This window comes from Spodoptera frugiperda, chromosome 8 (assembly GCF_023101765.2).
Source record: "Spodoptera frugiperda isolate SF20-4 chromosome 8, AGI-APGP_CSIRO_Sfru_2.0, whole genome shotgun sequence".
NCBI classification, from domain to species: Eukaryota; Metazoa; Arthropoda; class Insecta; order Lepidoptera; family Noctuidae; genus Spodoptera; species Spodoptera frugiperda.
In genome coordinates this window covers 5,694,870-5,712,043 of record NC_064219.1, presented here as the reverse complement: position 1 = coordinate 5,712,043, position 17,174 = coordinate 5,694,870, and the positions used below count along the sequence as shown (strand labels likewise).

The 17,174-nt window shown below is 35.6% G+C and overlaps 1 protein-coding gene across 1 annotated transcript in view; it reads left to right on the top strand.

The window, feature by feature from the left end:
• LOC118275466 (synaptogenesis protein syg-2) overlaps positions 1-4,481 on the top strand; it is a 104,059-nt gene extending 99,578 nt beyond the window's left edge. The window contains exons 16-18 of the mRNA XM_035593445.2: positions 462-589; positions 2,405-2,523; positions 3,224-4,481. Of these exons, the coding sequence (XP_035449338.2) occupies positions 462-589; positions 2,405-2,523; positions 3,224-3,340 (364 nt within the window). The 3' untranslated portion in view covers positions 3,341-4,481. The remainder of the gene's footprint in view (positions 1-461; positions 590-2,404; positions 2,524-3,223) is intronic.
• The last annotated feature ends 12,693 nt before the right edge of the window (positions 4,482-17,174 follow it).

Here is a 17,174-nt window from a genome sequence, read left to right as displayed (position 1 = left end):
TCTAACTTAATGTATTTATACATGTATATAATGACTCATATAGTGAACGGAGTCTCTTTCGTTGGACTGCTCTAAATCGAGTGATTACAAGCTGGTATGTCGAAAAAGAAATTGTGGTTTCGATTCACAGTTTAGACTAAGTATCTTCAAAATATATTCGAAACTTTTCAATTTAGAATTCCTAGTAAAATAGGACTACCTATTGGTAATTAATGTTTAGGTTAGGTTCTTTATAGTTAGGGGCTAATTTGTAGGTTGAGTTTGTGTTAATATGTTACTAACATAGTATATAAGTCAAATTGCTTACTAATAAAAACATCGAGTCATGTATCCTGACAATAAATAAATATCAACAGATGTTATATTCTCACGTTATGTACAAAATACTTATTTATCTACACGTAAAAGATTTTAGAAACAGCGCAGAATATTTACCAATACGTATTGCATTTTGTGTACAGGAGTAATCCTCCAACAAAGCAACAGTCGTCCGAGCTCCAGCTGAACGCAGGCGACGGCCAGTACGTGGTGGCCTACACACTAAAACCTCCCAAACAAGCCCAGCCGGACATATTGAACCCACCGCCAGGTAACACACGACATTTCTACTCTTTGTATGCGACTTATAAAAAAAGGAGTTTCTTGTTCAACCTTATTTTTTACCTATGTATTTTATGTGTGCCAAACGAACAGGCTGATCAGTTTGATGGTAAACAACCGGAGCAATACACCTTAGTTACAAGTGTGTTGCTGGACTTTTGTGAGGAAAGGGGGATTGAGCTCCCGGAAAAGCCTATAAAACAATACAATGCAAGTGTTGTTTTACGCTATATACGACTTAGCCGGAGCATCGCTCTCCCACGTCAAAATTTCACTCAGAATTGATTTTATAAAACAATCTTTCTTCCAAAGATTTTTCTAGAACAACCATCAATCATATAGAGATCAAGCTCTGTGGAATAACCTAACATTATCGCTGGGCTGAAGTTGTTACAGTGAAAAATGATTTTATAGATAGATACTAAGATACTTCGAAAGAAAGTTACATTTTACTTTTTGATATTTTCCTGTACATTTTTATTAAAAGCATACTAAACTTATCTGCCATCCATTATTAGAAAGTTTCCTCAACTCTTTTCACTCAAAACCAATAAAAAAACAACCATAAAATTACGTTTTATCTCTAAAAACCCGAACAAGAACATTACCGTAATAAAAATCAGATAGTTACTTACCTACGTACCGAACTTCTCAATTTAGAACAAGACTGGCTTCATTCCCAATGCGTTTACGACGCACTTATCCGATTGTAACGGTATAAGCAGAATAGCTACTTATCCCTAACCAGACATACGTCGGTTTTATTGAGGATTCCTTTAACAAGTGGAGTATAAAGCGCTCAGTGCTCACTAGTACTGAGATTACGATGAGGAACCATTTGATCGCCATTTGTGGCGTGCTCTGATAGTCCTTATGCTAAGTGTCGCCTGTTCTTGAACTAATTCCATTGAGTTACAATGTCTTGGTGGGTTAATTGGTTGCCAATTAGTATCACCGATTGTACATACATGTGAAGGAACGTCTAATCGTTTATGAAATGTTTGTGACATGTCCAATTTTATAATAAAATATGTATTTATGCTTTTATTGGCTTTGATCACAACAAAAATAAGATGACATAAAATAAAATGGGCATCCCTGGTCTATATGAACTTCATATTCTGTCATTAAAAACACTTCCATTCAACAAGCTTGTATCACAGTTAAATAAAAGAAAACGAATCATCCTCCATCGTATTAAGCAAACAAGAACGCAATAAGTACACTGTAAAATCTAAAAATTTCATAGAACGGACGTGACAATTTCACGTCGACATCGTAAAAATTATATCAATTTTTTGATAGAACACTGAAGATTTATGAGCAAAGTTCAAAATTAATATCTCATTTTAAAGCTATAATATGGCTTTAAACACATTTTTATGAAGATTAAAACCAGTTTTACACCTAAAGTTCTTGAAGTAGGTAATATCTTTGTTTTCGTTCTAATTTTGAGCCGTCTCGTTGTTCGTACCTGAATGGAGCATTAAATGGTACACGTGTTGTCGTTAAACAGACGTAATTTTATTTTAAAACAAAAAATAGTAACGATTCAGTAATAATTAACGAGTTTCTTAAGACAACATTACCGTTTAAATAACACTAGACTAACCACCGTACTCAGAGTAATTTAATGGTTACTTAACCCAGTAGTTAGCAATTGTTTCCGGAACAAAATCGTTACTAAGAAATAGTTTAAATAACCATGAAACGTCTCTGAGTACGGTTATAACACTTATTTCTTTTCCATTAAAATCAAAACCTTTATCTGAGTGAAATAATGAAACGTGAATTTTGCACACAGACGGGGCGCCGCCGAGCGCGAAGTGTGTTACAGAGGCGGCCGCGAAAAATGGCGCCCTCCATCCAACCGAGGAGTGGGGGAGCGAGCGCGCCAGCGCAGCGCTTGACGACCATCGACCCGTGAGTATCAAACAGGGCTTCCACGATTTTTAAACATAAATAAACCAAAATTTTAATATTATTCATTTCATCGATATTTTGTTTCCTTTGAAAATAAAATAAAATTTTTCGTTTTAAATATCATAAAAACATTAAATATTAATGTAAAATCTCATAGGATTCTACTAAAAATACAAACGCGGTTTCACATCTAAACATTGAGCTTTTCAGTGCGAGCATGACCCACATACCTCTTATTTGTACGTAAACCTAGACACGGTATTAAATTAAAAGCGTGCGCTAACCCGATGTGAAAAATCCGAGTCATTAAAACGTAGGTTTAATTATGTCATAGACTAGACACTCCGCACATAATTATACTACGTACTTTGGAAAAGTCTACTCATGAACTGTTGAAAAACTCAAGTAGTTTTGTGTCTAGGTGTAAATTAATAATAAAATTTTATGGAATGAGCCATAAAATTTTATAATGATTGTGGCGCTCACAGCGGTTTTAATATTAGTTTTATTTAAGTATACTTAAGGCGTTATTTTAAAAGCGTTTCTAAATTGTGTAGCTCACACAGCAACAGTGCCAGCATTAAATGTTAATTTATGTCACAAAAAGTATTTTTATCGTGCTCATATATTTTATAAGTTTATAAAAAACATATTCGCATCTATTTATATTGTTCCCATTTCATGTTGTTCCTCTCTACAGGTACTGTCGCCGAAGGCAGTTTTAAATAAGCCACCTGTACCACTAGGCGCTATGACGTTAAGTAGGAGAGAGCATCTCATAGCCGAAGAAATACCAGGTCCAGAGAGTTGTGTATAAAGTGTATAAAGCTTATAATAAATTACTTATGTAAATAGATTCAATTATTTCCAAACGAGATTCTTCCGAAGCAAAGGAAGAATATGTAAATATACAGTGACGGGAAAGTACTTGGTTATGTTATGTTTTGCCTAAAAAACTGCGTCAAAATGTTGCCGCAATCTGTTGGCTCCGTGTTCGTACATTTATTGGCCAGTAGTCTGCTGCTGATTCCCCGGCTCGTTTGTTGCGACTGCCTGCAGCTTACAAATTGCGCTTGCAACTTAAGCAGAACACAACTAAATGAGAAATGTCTTAGCTTGTGGTAGAGTCTCGTCTTAGCTAACGGTTTGTTGAAATTTTGTTCATTGTTCAAACCATTCTTGGTTACGTGTGCTCGGCATGTTTTTGTTAAGAGCTAAAAATGTTAAATGAGTTTCCCTTATTCAAAAATCTTGCTCATAAATGGCAAAATGTACCCTGAAGCATTATTATAAAAAGTGTTTTGTTCAAATTTGCCGTATCAAGGTTTTTAACATTCATCGCGCGGTAAAATCCTTTTTGGCAGAAATGTTTTTGGCGAGTAGTTTAACGGTGGATAGACTTTCTACAAACCGTTGCCATTTTTTTTATCTTTACACTGCCGGATACGTTTAGTGGGCCACGAGTGTAAGTTACGTTGTACTGAGGTGACCGACTCCATGCCAAAAAAGGAATCCTACAATTTAGTAGCAAAATATAAATTTCGCAAATAATGTTCAACAGTTTAGACTAAGTTTGTTCAGGAACGTTAGCGTCAATGGCTTTAGTCCCTCAGACATTATCACCAGACTTGGTTAAGACTTGGCCTAAGGTGACTGTGGGACCTCTAGAATACTAATAGCTTGTTAGAACACTTGATCTCGTAAACGCTGCTATTCCAAAGAAACAAACTTCATACTTTTGTTAGTAAAATTTCTTAATTTTATAGTTTATTCTAATGTGTTCTTACTTTTCATGTATTTTAGTTTGTTCCCTGAATTTGTCCCGCAGTGTACCCCTGAATAGTTGTAAATGTTTTGTAAATAACTTTATATGTAATGACTGTGACATTGTGATAAATAATTTGTAAATAATATAAATTGGAAAATTTAAATATAAGGAAATAAAACTCTGTTAAGTGGTCAGCTGTTTCATTTTCCACAGTGATAGTATTTTATTGTTTCATACAAATTTTACCTGCAGTTAATTTTCACAATTTATTTATAGAAAAATTATAATAATTGTCTGGTTATATATAAAAATGAATTTCTGTTCATTAGTCTTGCTAAAACACGAAAACGGCTGGGTCGATTTTGGTCTTGAATTATTTGTGGAAGTCCAGGGAAGCTTTAAAAAGTGAGAAAAGAATGATTTAGGCGGTGTGAAGTTTGCCGGGTCAGCTAGTTTTTAAATATTACCCACAACATTAGTACGTACAAAATTATTTTCCATGACAACATCATTCAGTTCCTATAGTAAACAAAACAAACAAAAAGAACCTTGAACTACTCTTATTTGTTTGTTTTTACTAAACAATATTAAAAGTTGACTATGAATAATCCCAGGAGCCGATATTACTGACTACTGCTCGACAAGTTTTGAAAAAATGCCGTCTCGTATTCCCAGCTCGGAAAATCGAGAACTGTTATGAAGTTTTGTAGTTTATACCTGATGATGTTTCATTATTTTGCTGGGTATTGTTAAGTGGTATTAGCAGATTAAAGGTGACTGCAAAATATTGAATGAATAAGAAGTACAAAAGTGAATAGAATTCAAAGGGTATATAGACAGGACCATTCCTGTGTGAAAATGGTGAATAGATGTTTTCCCAACATTTATTTTCCCCTCTTATGTATCTATTCACCCCTCGAATTCTATTCACCCTGTTTTACGGTATATTTTAAAGTCAACCATTGTTGTTTATTACATTATGTGCCACTTGCACCTGATTCAGTTCAAAATTCTGTGAAATTATTAAGAATTTGAAAATAGAGGTAATGACCGGTTATGAAAATTAAACATCTATTTTGTCTCAGCATTTAGGTCATGAAAAAAATATTAACACGTATTTTGTCATACAAAACAACAATACTTAGATAAAACTAATCAAAGTAGGAGTGGGAGCAAATAAGTAATTTTTACGTGTAAAATGTACCTAGAAATGACGCCACGCGATATTTCAATTTGTTATATGTTCGAAAGTATTTGTTTCCGTATATAAAAAATACGTCTCCATTTTAAATTAATCTACAAGACGGAGATTAAAATAAAAAATTGTTATCTAACCTATTTTATTTTTGGTCCGAATTAAGGCAACCTTAGGATGTACCAAAGGCTACCTACGTACGTTCTTCTGATAAAATTACTAAGCCATAAAATTACGTTATGTATGTAGGTTTGTACAAAATACAAATATTATTAATTCACTTTTGAATTCCATTTCAATATTCTGTTACACAAGTCCCATGTACGTAATATTCCATATTTTTACTATTAATCTCGTTTGCTATCGGGACGAGTTTTACTTTTTAATCTAGTCGAACTCTTTCACCGAGATTCTAGCTACGGTTGGCCTTTAATTAAAATGTCTGTGGCGTGTCATCCCTATCCCGGAACTTGACCACAGATATAAAACCCCCAGTTTGCTTGTCTACGTGTCCAAATTTTCAATAGAGCACACTATTTGATGTAGTTTTTAATTACAGTCGAAATGCAGTTGTTGTTCTGCATTTTTTACGTATAATTTTACGGAAAAATATTGAGAATTAAATGGAATATTTTGAATTGAAGTTATGTAAACATTCATAAGTTCATTTTTCTAAAACGTCTGATTAACACAGTAATCATGTGTTTAGTCAGTAAATATAATTATAATAAAGTGCCAATTAAACACTAAAGTTTTACACTGAGCACATAAACATCGCTTGCAAGTACCTACCTATGTACGTAAGTATCTAAAGAATTAATGAGAATACTAGAACCACTAACTACAACGCTAATTCTATGAAATCACAGGTTTCCACGGAAACACAAGACATGGAAGCTGCTTTACCATATATGCTATGCATTTAGCTTAATCGCGGGAACGTGAATTATGCAGCTGTAAGAGTAATCCCGAAAGCGCAATAATGAACATCCCGCGTAATCCAGCATCGGGTTGGTTAACCAATTAGGAGTGTTTTGTAAGTTACTTGTATTGTGCACGTGTCTGTGCGCTGCCTCGCCAACTGTTAATCTTCCTTTGTGACTGTGCCAGATCAAATTGATATTGAATCGTCATTTCGCGAGCAATTCAAGTCTTTGATGGAAAATCAATTTGAGGTATTAAATATCGTGTACCTATACCTTTTAGTTGGTAGTTTTATCTTCATTGTACATTTTATTGAGTTCATACTCATAAAGTTTTGTTTCATAATTATTCCCAGCATAAATGAACACAAAACAATGTGATAATTAACCAAAAAGATCATAACTCAAAAAGATTCAAAACAAAGCGCTTAGAGGCACGTGAAAAGGTTCATAAAGGCACCTACGTACACGAGCCGCGACGTCGTCAGACAATTCGCTAAAGGAGCGGAATTAAATTAATTCTTGTAATGAGCAGTATATTTCATTGAAATTACGTTCATCAGCTTACATTTATCTAAGTTTAAGGGGCTTGCGTAAAGACGCAGCGTTTCTTTCTGCTGGTGTGCCGTCGAGAATGAGCGAAAAATTCCCAAGCGTGTGCTCGTTTAGCTCGTAATTTTTCATTGAGCCTGAGAGTCGGCGGGAAAGCCTCCAATTAAGTTTCTCTTTACCGTTTGGCCCCGGAAAAAGGGGAAGAAAAATGAACAACAGAGGCAAGGGACAGTCGCCGGGCCGCTGCCGCACGCCGCCGGCGCCCTATGATAGCAAATGACCTTTTCCGGCCGCACGAGCGCGTTGTTGTTTTACTATAAATATTTCTCATAAATTGCACCTTTTTAAATAGCTCGATGTAGTTTACATTCAAATAGCGCCGTCGTAAAGACATTATTTTTCATTGCGACGACTTTTTCCGTTTACGCTAGCAATGTTTCTTTTATTTTCGCCATAAATCAAATGTTTTCTCTGCAGGTACATTTTTTACTTTTATTTCTTCAAAGTTTGCTGTAATTATGTTCGAGATGTGCTGTTTTAATACACGTTACTTTAAAATGTAAATAGATGAGAGCTCACAACGCTGTTTTCCTGCTCAGAATAAACACCGACACTTACCTTGATTAAAATGAAAGTAATTAAAAAAATATTACCAGACTAAATGAATTACTTTCGTCCGTCCGGACGGTTATTTCTTGCCGTGTACATAAGGGCCCATAAACATTAGGCTCGGCTAATACGATTCTTAGATGTAGGTGTAAATGAAAGATTATTGGCGTTCTGACAATAAAACCACTCACCTAGACTGCTCGTAAAGTTCGGTAGGTTGATTGAGTCAGTATTTTTATTGTTTCGGCCCGTGAATCAATGGCGAATGTTTGAGTAATAAAAGCGTTTTACGATTGTTTTCACGGGGAAATTTGTGGCCCGTGAAATGTTCTTCCGTAGTCATTTTCTTACTGAACGTTTCTCTCAGGAGACACTTGACATTCTTCGGTTAGATGCCATTAATCGTTCACACCTTCAGTTGCCTTTATGTTACAGTATCAAAGGAGGTGGCCACGCGTGTAACAAAATCTCTCCCAAAGTAATTGTGCCTTCTCCGGGCGCTGGGTAGATACATACTTGAGTTTAAACTTCTTGGTACTTGGAAGTCGGATTATAAGTGACATTGAACTTTAAGTAAGCACCCACCTTTACGGTGTAGTGACAAGACTTCAAAACGAGTCAACTTTGCGAATAAATTAGTTGAGTCAATGTGAGCAGTGTAATTAAAATCAGTATACAAGGGTACCGAAATTGTGTTTGTTCGTGTATCGATTGGAGCGGGATTACGTACCGACTACGTACCTACGTAGTGTAGATTAACTAAGAGCAGACAGCGTTATTACGTATGAAGTCAATTATCATCAAAGTTGGAAAGTTTGCTCAAGCCAAGTTTTAACGTAGTTTTTTTCTCTTCTTTGCTCTGCACCATAGTTTTATTCTTTCACCAGCTAGAAAGGCTAACAAAGTACTTATCGTCTACTTTATTTTACTATGAAAACATTCAGAAGCTAATTGCTTCTTTGGTTGAGTGTTCATTGACTTGATGCGAATGAGACGTCGAGTTCGTTTCCTAGTAGACTTTCAAAATTTTCAGTGATTGCATATAGTTGTTAACTAGCTATTATTAATTAGTAAACTAATTATGTAATATACATTTGGGAGCAAAGAAACGGAGCTACTAGTATTTTTTCTTTTTCACATCTTGAATAATATTTTTTGATACAAGTAGTTAATATTACCTATTTGGTTGGATAACGTATGTCGCAAGAAAGGCAATTTAATTACCTTTAAAATGAGCGTATTTTGTTGTATAACGAATAACACATACGAATAATTTTGTATTGAAGTTATAGAGGATTGTATAAAATTAAAATAAACGCTAGTGGCTCCGTTTATTAGCTCCCAAGTGTAGTTTGTAGTACTAGTTATTTAGTTATACCTAAGTTTAATAACTTTTATTATTACACCAATTATGTCAGTGGCATAAACAGCATAAGTATCTTATCTACTAACCATTTTGGAAAATAATCATCTATGAGAATGCTCAAACATTTATGCTGTTCTATTTCTTTTTTGAAAGGTGAAAATCATCCAATGTCTTCTCCCGCTCTGGGAGAGGCGAGAGGAAGTGTCAGACTCTTATGACTAAAAACTACCCCGTAAGACCGGTTCTGCTCATTGAACCGGAGCCCCGGTAAACCTGCTAGGCAGTCCGCAGCTCCGGTGTTCTAAATACTTACTTTTACATTACGTCTAAATTTAAACATGTACTAAACTCCTAATAGATACGTAATAACAATATACCACTATTGAAACTAATTAATTATTCAGTCACATCAGTGTTGCAGTAATTAATTAATCAAATATGGTCACAAACTTTGAAGCACGTAGACACTTGATTTAATTTCGAAAGTATACGCTTCGATATTTAGCACTAATAGGTTACCTGTTAATATTGAGGCTAATTATCAAAAAAAAAAGATGGACTTCAAGATATTTTGAAGTAACATCACGCCTTTAGTTTTGCAAATCTTTTTTGTTCACACACAAAGATTTTCTCCTGTGTCGTGGGTACGTTTACAAATATACAAGTTTACATACACATGACACCCAAACCTGGAACAACAATTTGTGGATCACACAAGTTGTTCCGTGCGAGAATCGAACCCGGGACACGTTTTACGGCAGCCAGTTGCTTAGCCACCGCGCCAAACGTGCAGTCTTTTATGCAGAAACGTGTGTTTAATTTTGAACTCTATCTTAGATATATAAAACTTCCCAATCACAAAAAAAATCCCAATCAATATAAATACCTACATCCCACAAAATAATTAAACAGAGAAACCTTTCATATTACAGGTAATTCACGTCACATCCAAAATATAAACAAGCAAGGTGTTCTCATAACATTTACATGGAGCTGTGTAATTCGTGGGCAACATACCCCCGAGCGGCGTAAACAGTGATTAAGTTAATTCACAGTGAGGCCGAAGCGAGGGCCGACGGCCGACGGCCGAACGCCGGTCGTCGATCATCGGCTGCCGGCTAATAATCCCTCACTTTAATTGCTATGAAATCAGCTGCTATTTATACTGCATCCTGCTGTTTACGGTCCACCGTTTTTCAGGCCAATAATTAACTGAATTGTGTTATGTAATGACACTATAATATAAATATGATTCTTAATGAGATAATAACTTGTTTTATGTGTTTATTGTTTGCTTGCGTACTCGGATGTGTAACAAGATGCGTGCTTGTTTCGCCTCGAGCAATATCCTGACGGGATGACGGATCACGACAGGAATGGGCAGCTGGCCCGACGCCTCAGGCGCACTACTGCCCTTTTTCCCTTCCACGACCTTTTGCACCCATAAAGAAAATGTGTTAGTTCACGTACACAACAAAGATAAAACGCAAAGTCCTTTGGCTATAAAACATATTCGTAATACTATACCGTAATCTAATTTAGCATAAAATTAAACTGACATAAAACACAAAGGAGAATCCTATATAAGACTTAGCACAAGGACATCTTGATACGTTGGCTACATACTTTGGTGCGCCGCTAGATTTAGTCTTTGTTCGAGATAGCTCTATTTAGGCAGAAGAAAAAGATTTATTACCTTTGACGTTCACGATAGACGAGCAAAAAAACGAAGACATGACGACGGTCCGAAAATATCTATTTTATGTTGAGTGTGTATAAATAGTGGGCTGAAAGCATTCACAAACTTGAGATATGACTTCACAGAAAAATAATTTCTAGGAATCAGCAGGTAAGCATTACGTGGGCTAGTTCTGAGTTATAAACTATTTAGGACAAGTCACTAGCCCATAGCTGTGTCACATAGGCTTTGTAAATACCTTCTGAAATTTCTGAGGTAGTTGTTTTATCTTAAGAACCCGAAATTTGTCTACGGTCAATCATCTACTTAAAAAGGCTCGATTTTATTAAAATACTAGCAAGTCGCACAAAAAAATCCCATGATGTCACCTTGATTGTGCAACCAACTGGTTGTTGGCGATCAAATCAATCTTAGTAGTTATTCTGGTGATTTTCTATCGACACCGTAGTTGCACAACTGGTCCATGGACTATGGCGGCCGAAGGAAATAGGCCCCTAATGGCCTGTTAACGTGAGATCACAGTACTGCTGCGTAAAATGCTGACATTTACACGAATATAGTTAAGACTCAGTGCCGACTATAATCTGGTTAGGTAAAGGTCAGGCGATAGAAATAAAATATAAGTACTGCCTACATAAAGTAATAAACCTAAAGATCGAAGTGAAAATTCTTAGTAATATTAGCACAGGTTGAAGGTTTTTTCCTGTTGTAGGACAATAAGAGTCTATTTGTGAGTACAGTGGGCGTATTATCATGGTGTATATTTGCTTATATTCTGAGAAAATAAGCAACGTCATGTGTATATAATCTATTACCAAATTGTTTGACACGAGTTCGACACTGGAAGCACGATGCCGATTTAAAACGCACAGCGTGTTGTACGGGCAGGGCATATAGCAACACTATAGGACAACAGACAAACCAAAACACTTACATCATGGAAAGGACCATTAGGAAAGGCCAAAAATAGAAGACCGCACACACTATGGAGAGATAATGTCCTGCGTGTTGCTGGAGCACGCTGGCTAGATATAGGAAAAGACCGAGATAGATGACAATCTCTGGAGGCTTTCACCTCAGGGATCCACCTTAAACTAGGGGATAAACTAAGTCTTTTTTTTAATATATAATTTATTTTTACCTGATTGGGAAATGTTTTCCTAATTTTATTTTATTTTAGTTCAAAGATAGTGATGTTATTAAGAAGTAATTTAAAGATACAAAACTGAAGCACAACATGTACTATAAAATCATGTTCCAGAATATTAAAAAAAAATAGTGAACTATTTGCCAACCAATTAAAACTCACTTTTCGATGCACCACCTCAAAATCCATATGAAATAAACAGGGACAGTCGTCAAACACTCAGCGATCCCTACCCGGAGGAGGTGGCAAATGATAAATCTTCATTTTCCGTGTTCTCACATCCGACCCGTCTCTGCCAATTAGCTAGGGGGCCCACCGTATAGCGCCCGGATTTCCTATGTGGTCGCCTTTTCTGTTACTGGGGCACAATTGAACCGAGAGTCATGTTACTCGAGGTACTTAATATTGTATTGAGTAAAGTATCGTTGTTAAATGATAATATTGTGTGATATGTGTTCTCTTATCTGTCATAACAGATGTAAGAAAATGATTTCTCGTTTGGATCGCAGGTTGAGCAAAGGTTTATTATTACATTTTTTAAGTTTTTGGAATACAAGCCTTTAGATTATTTTGTAAACGATAGAGGCTATTGCTCGAATTTCGAGCAAAAAATTTCGAGCTGCGGGAGCTGCCGAGTCAACACCTCCTAAGGATGTTCCGTGGAGGAGCGAAACATATGTCGAGTGGTATATTGCATGTCATGTGTATGTTTTTATGTTGCACCTCTGCGCTGCATGAGCATTTAATTGCGGGCGGGTGCTGCACACCGCATGTTAAAAAATACATCTATAAGCGGAATTAAAACTAAAAATCTATTATATTGTTAGTGTAAATAATTTGCAACTAAATTAGAAAACTTAAAAATTATTATTAAGTTTTCTAAATTTAAATAAAATATTCACGATGTTTTCCTTCACCGTTTGTCAGTGGTGTCTTATAGAGCGAGATCCCAGAGCTGTCAGACATATCTTATTTTTACAAGCATTTAACCTTCGGCTTACAGTAGTCTTGTATATACTTTTTAATGCCTTAATGTTTGTAAAGCTTGCCGAGTGACACCTGCGCAGGTACCAGGTGAGAAAGGTAACTAAAAATTAGACTCACTTAACTTACATTTTTATGTCTGATTTTTATATATGTTTTGTAGAATATTACTCTGAAATCATATTAAAAAAATCAGACATTTTCCATGGACCAAAACTTTTATCAGACGCTTTAAAGCTCTAAAAAATAGTGCGCCTTACAAAATTGTAATAGCAATATATGTGAGGTTGGAGAGAAATATCTTTTTCGGCAAAGCAGTAGCACATTTGTAACATTCACGATGGTAATCACGTTCGTGCAAATTATCTGGTAAAACTATGATGATTTGTACTACTGTTTTGCATTACAGGGGCACCATATATTGCTATTACAATTCTAATTTTTAGTTACCTTTCTCACCTGGTAGCTGCGCAGGTGTCACTCGGCAAGCTTTACAAACATTAAGGCATTAAAAAGTATATACAAGACTACTGTAAGCCGAAGGTTAAATGCTTGTAAAAATAAGATATGTCTGACAGCTCTGGGATCTCGGACCATTAATAAATCTAAGAAAATGCATATAAACAGGCCCATTAATTGACATTGCCCTCGCCTCGACAGGTTTCATACATTCTTAACTTAACTGGTAAAAAGTAACCTCTGCCTAAAAATTAATTGCAATTTTACAGAAGGTTTACGATATATGGAATTGTTTTAGTTTTGGGTTCAAAGTTGGTGAAGTTTCTTTTGTTGATTAAATTTAAATTTTATGGGTTATAAGTGCGGAGAATTTTAATTATGTTTTGTGGCAAATAAAATTGCGAACCAATGAGAATTGTTTTAGGGGTTATAATCATATTGGGAATGTTATTATGTTTTAAATAAAATATTCTTCGCCTCTGTAAGTGACTTTGTAACTTGCAATTAAATATAAACAATTTGTTGACCTTCAAAGTCAATATGGCATTTTAGTATTTATAATGCTAACTGAGTATTTGTAACAAGTCACACTCAGCTTCTGAAGCAGAAAATCTAACGGGTCCGGTTCTAAGAGTAGAAGTAGGAACGGAGAAGTTTTTTGGCACTCCCTCTCGCCTTGCCTAAGGCCGGAGAAGTCAGATTGTTACTTGTGCCGATAAACAGCTTTCAAGAAACCAGGTTATATTTAAAATGTGATTTCTTGTGTTTGTGAAGGATATTTAAACCAAAATGCTCTTACAGAAATAAGCCCAACAAAGAAATTGAACCCAGAACCTAATAACTCAGTCATCACACTCATGGCTATTAGCTTAACAAGTCATCTTTAACTACTGAATTTAAAATCAAATCATTTAACTAACAATTTTAATTAATTTGCCATAAGCAGATACTATTAATTAAGATTCACTTTCTAAATGTAATTATGAACGTAAAGTTTTCAGAAATCTTCAAGTTAAAATCTAATTATAAGACTTTCGTAATTGGGAGTACTCCACCCCTGTACCCTGTCGCCTAGCAAGACACGACAAGATTTCTAGAAAACTGAAACTTGTATCTTATACTAACTTATTACCTTTTTTATGGTATAAGCCGGTAAACGAGCAGACGGACCACCTGATGGTGAGCAATCGTAACCGCCAATAGCGAAACACCAGAGGAATTTATGGGTTGTTGGAGATTGTTGGAGAATTGATATATCTACCGTATAGGTTGAAGTTTAATCTTGATTATCGCCATCGCTATCAGTCAAAAGACGTCCACTGCTGGATCTCCTCTCACTCTCCTGCTCGTAAATTTCCATAAAAATGTTTTGCGGTCTATAAAATTTACCCTATGAATACATGCATACGTACATATCGTCACGCCTTCAATACCCGAAGGGGTAGGCAGAGGTGCACATTACGGCACGTAATGCCACTGTGTACACCCACTTTTCACAATTTATGGTTGCAAGTGTGACTGCCGGGTCTGCAAGGGATCTCGGGTTCGATTCCCGGGTCGGCCGTCGGCCGAAGAATTACTGGGCTTTATCGGTTTTTCGAAAATTTCTCAGTAGTAGTACGGAGCCTGGAAATGTGCCTAGTATATGGCAATAAAATCACCTCCTATTACATGGGACTTACAACATAAATTGTGAAAAGTGGGTTATTACTGTACTTTCTATAAATTCTATAGATCTCCTAAAATAGATATTGTCTAGATTACTAGAACAAGTATATGTTATACAGCTTAAAATAGCAATTTCTAATGAAAACCTATTTTGGTATAGGTACACAAAGTTCAAAGCCAAATTCTACCCACGACCATGAGAAATTCAATCTCTAACCATTTACCATTATATTGTCAGGTTATTTACTTTTGATATCTTATTTAAAAGATAATATTTTAAGCTATGTCTTGCTTTTATCCTAAGACTTTAAACTTTGCCATTTGGATTCTAAGTAAGCATATCTAAGTACGTAAGTTGAGTTAAGTCCTACGTACAGTTGCATGCTACAATATTAACATCGGTTTTTAGTTGTTTTAGATTTCATCATCATCAGCTTGTTCTAGTCTACTGCTGGATAAAGGCTTCTCCAATAGTACGCCATTGAGCTCGTTTTTCAGGTCTACGCATCCATCCAGCGTCCTTACGGATTTGTCACAACACCTAGCTGGACCTTCCAGCTACACTCTACGTTTGCCTTGGTTTAGGCTGCCGCTTCACCAGAGCGGAGAAACAGAGATATATTAACCAATAGGATTGCACAAAATCTGTTCACTAAACAGCAGCGGAGATTTTATGTAATTCTATTGGTTAATATTTCTTCGTTTCTCCAGATTTCATCATTCAGATACTATCACTAGGACGAAAACTGTTCCCGATACAAGAAAAGAGTGTTAATACTATTTATCACGTGTACCACAAAGAGTACGATGTACCTAACTCGTAAGACAAAGGGTTTTATAATAATTATTAAGACTACACTTACTAAAATTTATAAGTACCTAATACATAGTCGAATAATATTTGCAAAACGGTAACCGACCAATGAGCGATGTTTTTCATTTCTATGCTAATGCGATTTAACCAATGAATGGACGGCGGCGATCTCGGGCCAGTCCAAGTATTTCAGTAATTAATTTTTACTATAATTGGCGTATTGTTGTCTTTAGATAATCTCACAATTTATTACATGTATTGGAAAAGTGTTTACATAGTTCAAATTGGAATAAATATTGGAAGTAAATTTTCGTTAAATCGCGTCGGTTTTGGGGCTATATAGTTGATAATTTATTAGTTTAGGGAAATTAGTTTCATGTCAACCCAATAAAATATCATTGTTAACATAAACTACACTTTTCATAGCAGTTTTACCAAAGCGTTTGTACTACTAAAGAAATAAAGAAAATATGAATTGAATACAAACATAAAGTGCGGATTATTCTTTTGATGTTACCTGACTTCTAGAGATATCAATAGCGTGTCAATAGCGCTTTTCAATTACGAAGAAAAATTCGAATGGGAATCGTGTTTTCAGACACCCCATAAATCGCCCACACGAGGACTTGTATAGAACATATTGGAAATTCCGACAGTCATTGCTTTGGCCTTTTGTGTACATTAATCTGTACTTTTCTAAGCATCTGCTTTGAAAAGTAATAAAAATCGGCTTAGAGAGACACGTATGGGCGTAGAATGCGAATAAATACGAGAGTGGTAATTTTTTTTGCCGCCGGCTACACGTTTTCGCCCTCTCCTTACCCACTTTTGTAGGTGATTTTCGAATTTGCCGACAGAAAAAACATATTTGTCGAGACATATTCAGAGTCACGTCGAGTAAACACGTTTGAACATGTTCGCAGTTTTATTTCACGTCGGGGTAAACACTTTCTAAGATGAATTTCTCGCTTCACAAACAAAATGAAATATTTTAATACTTTTTTTCCTTACACACTGGCGGATACCTGCCCCTATGTCCATATTATAAAGTGCCTGTGTAAATTTGAAATTGAAAGATACGTTATTTTTGAAGTTCTTGCAAGGATTTGTTTGAAATTGCAGTTCTCAGATGATTTCTTTGCTTTGATTTTCACAAAATAATGTTCTTGAACATTAGCCGTTTCGTAATAAAAATACATACATACATATCTTTTAATTTATGTAATAGTTACAGAACTTAATTTCATAACACAGATTGAAAAAATAATGTAGTACGACTTTCATAGTTAATTAGAAGAGAGATCGAAACGTTACCGCGTTCGACGCTCTGGTTGGTTGGTGCATTGGAGCCGGTCAATCAGAGCGCCGAGCGTGGTAACATTTCGATGTCGTCAAACATAAAACAAACTCGTTTTAAGCCCTCTATTGTTTAAAGTCAAAACGGAAACCAGACAAAACTGCATTGAG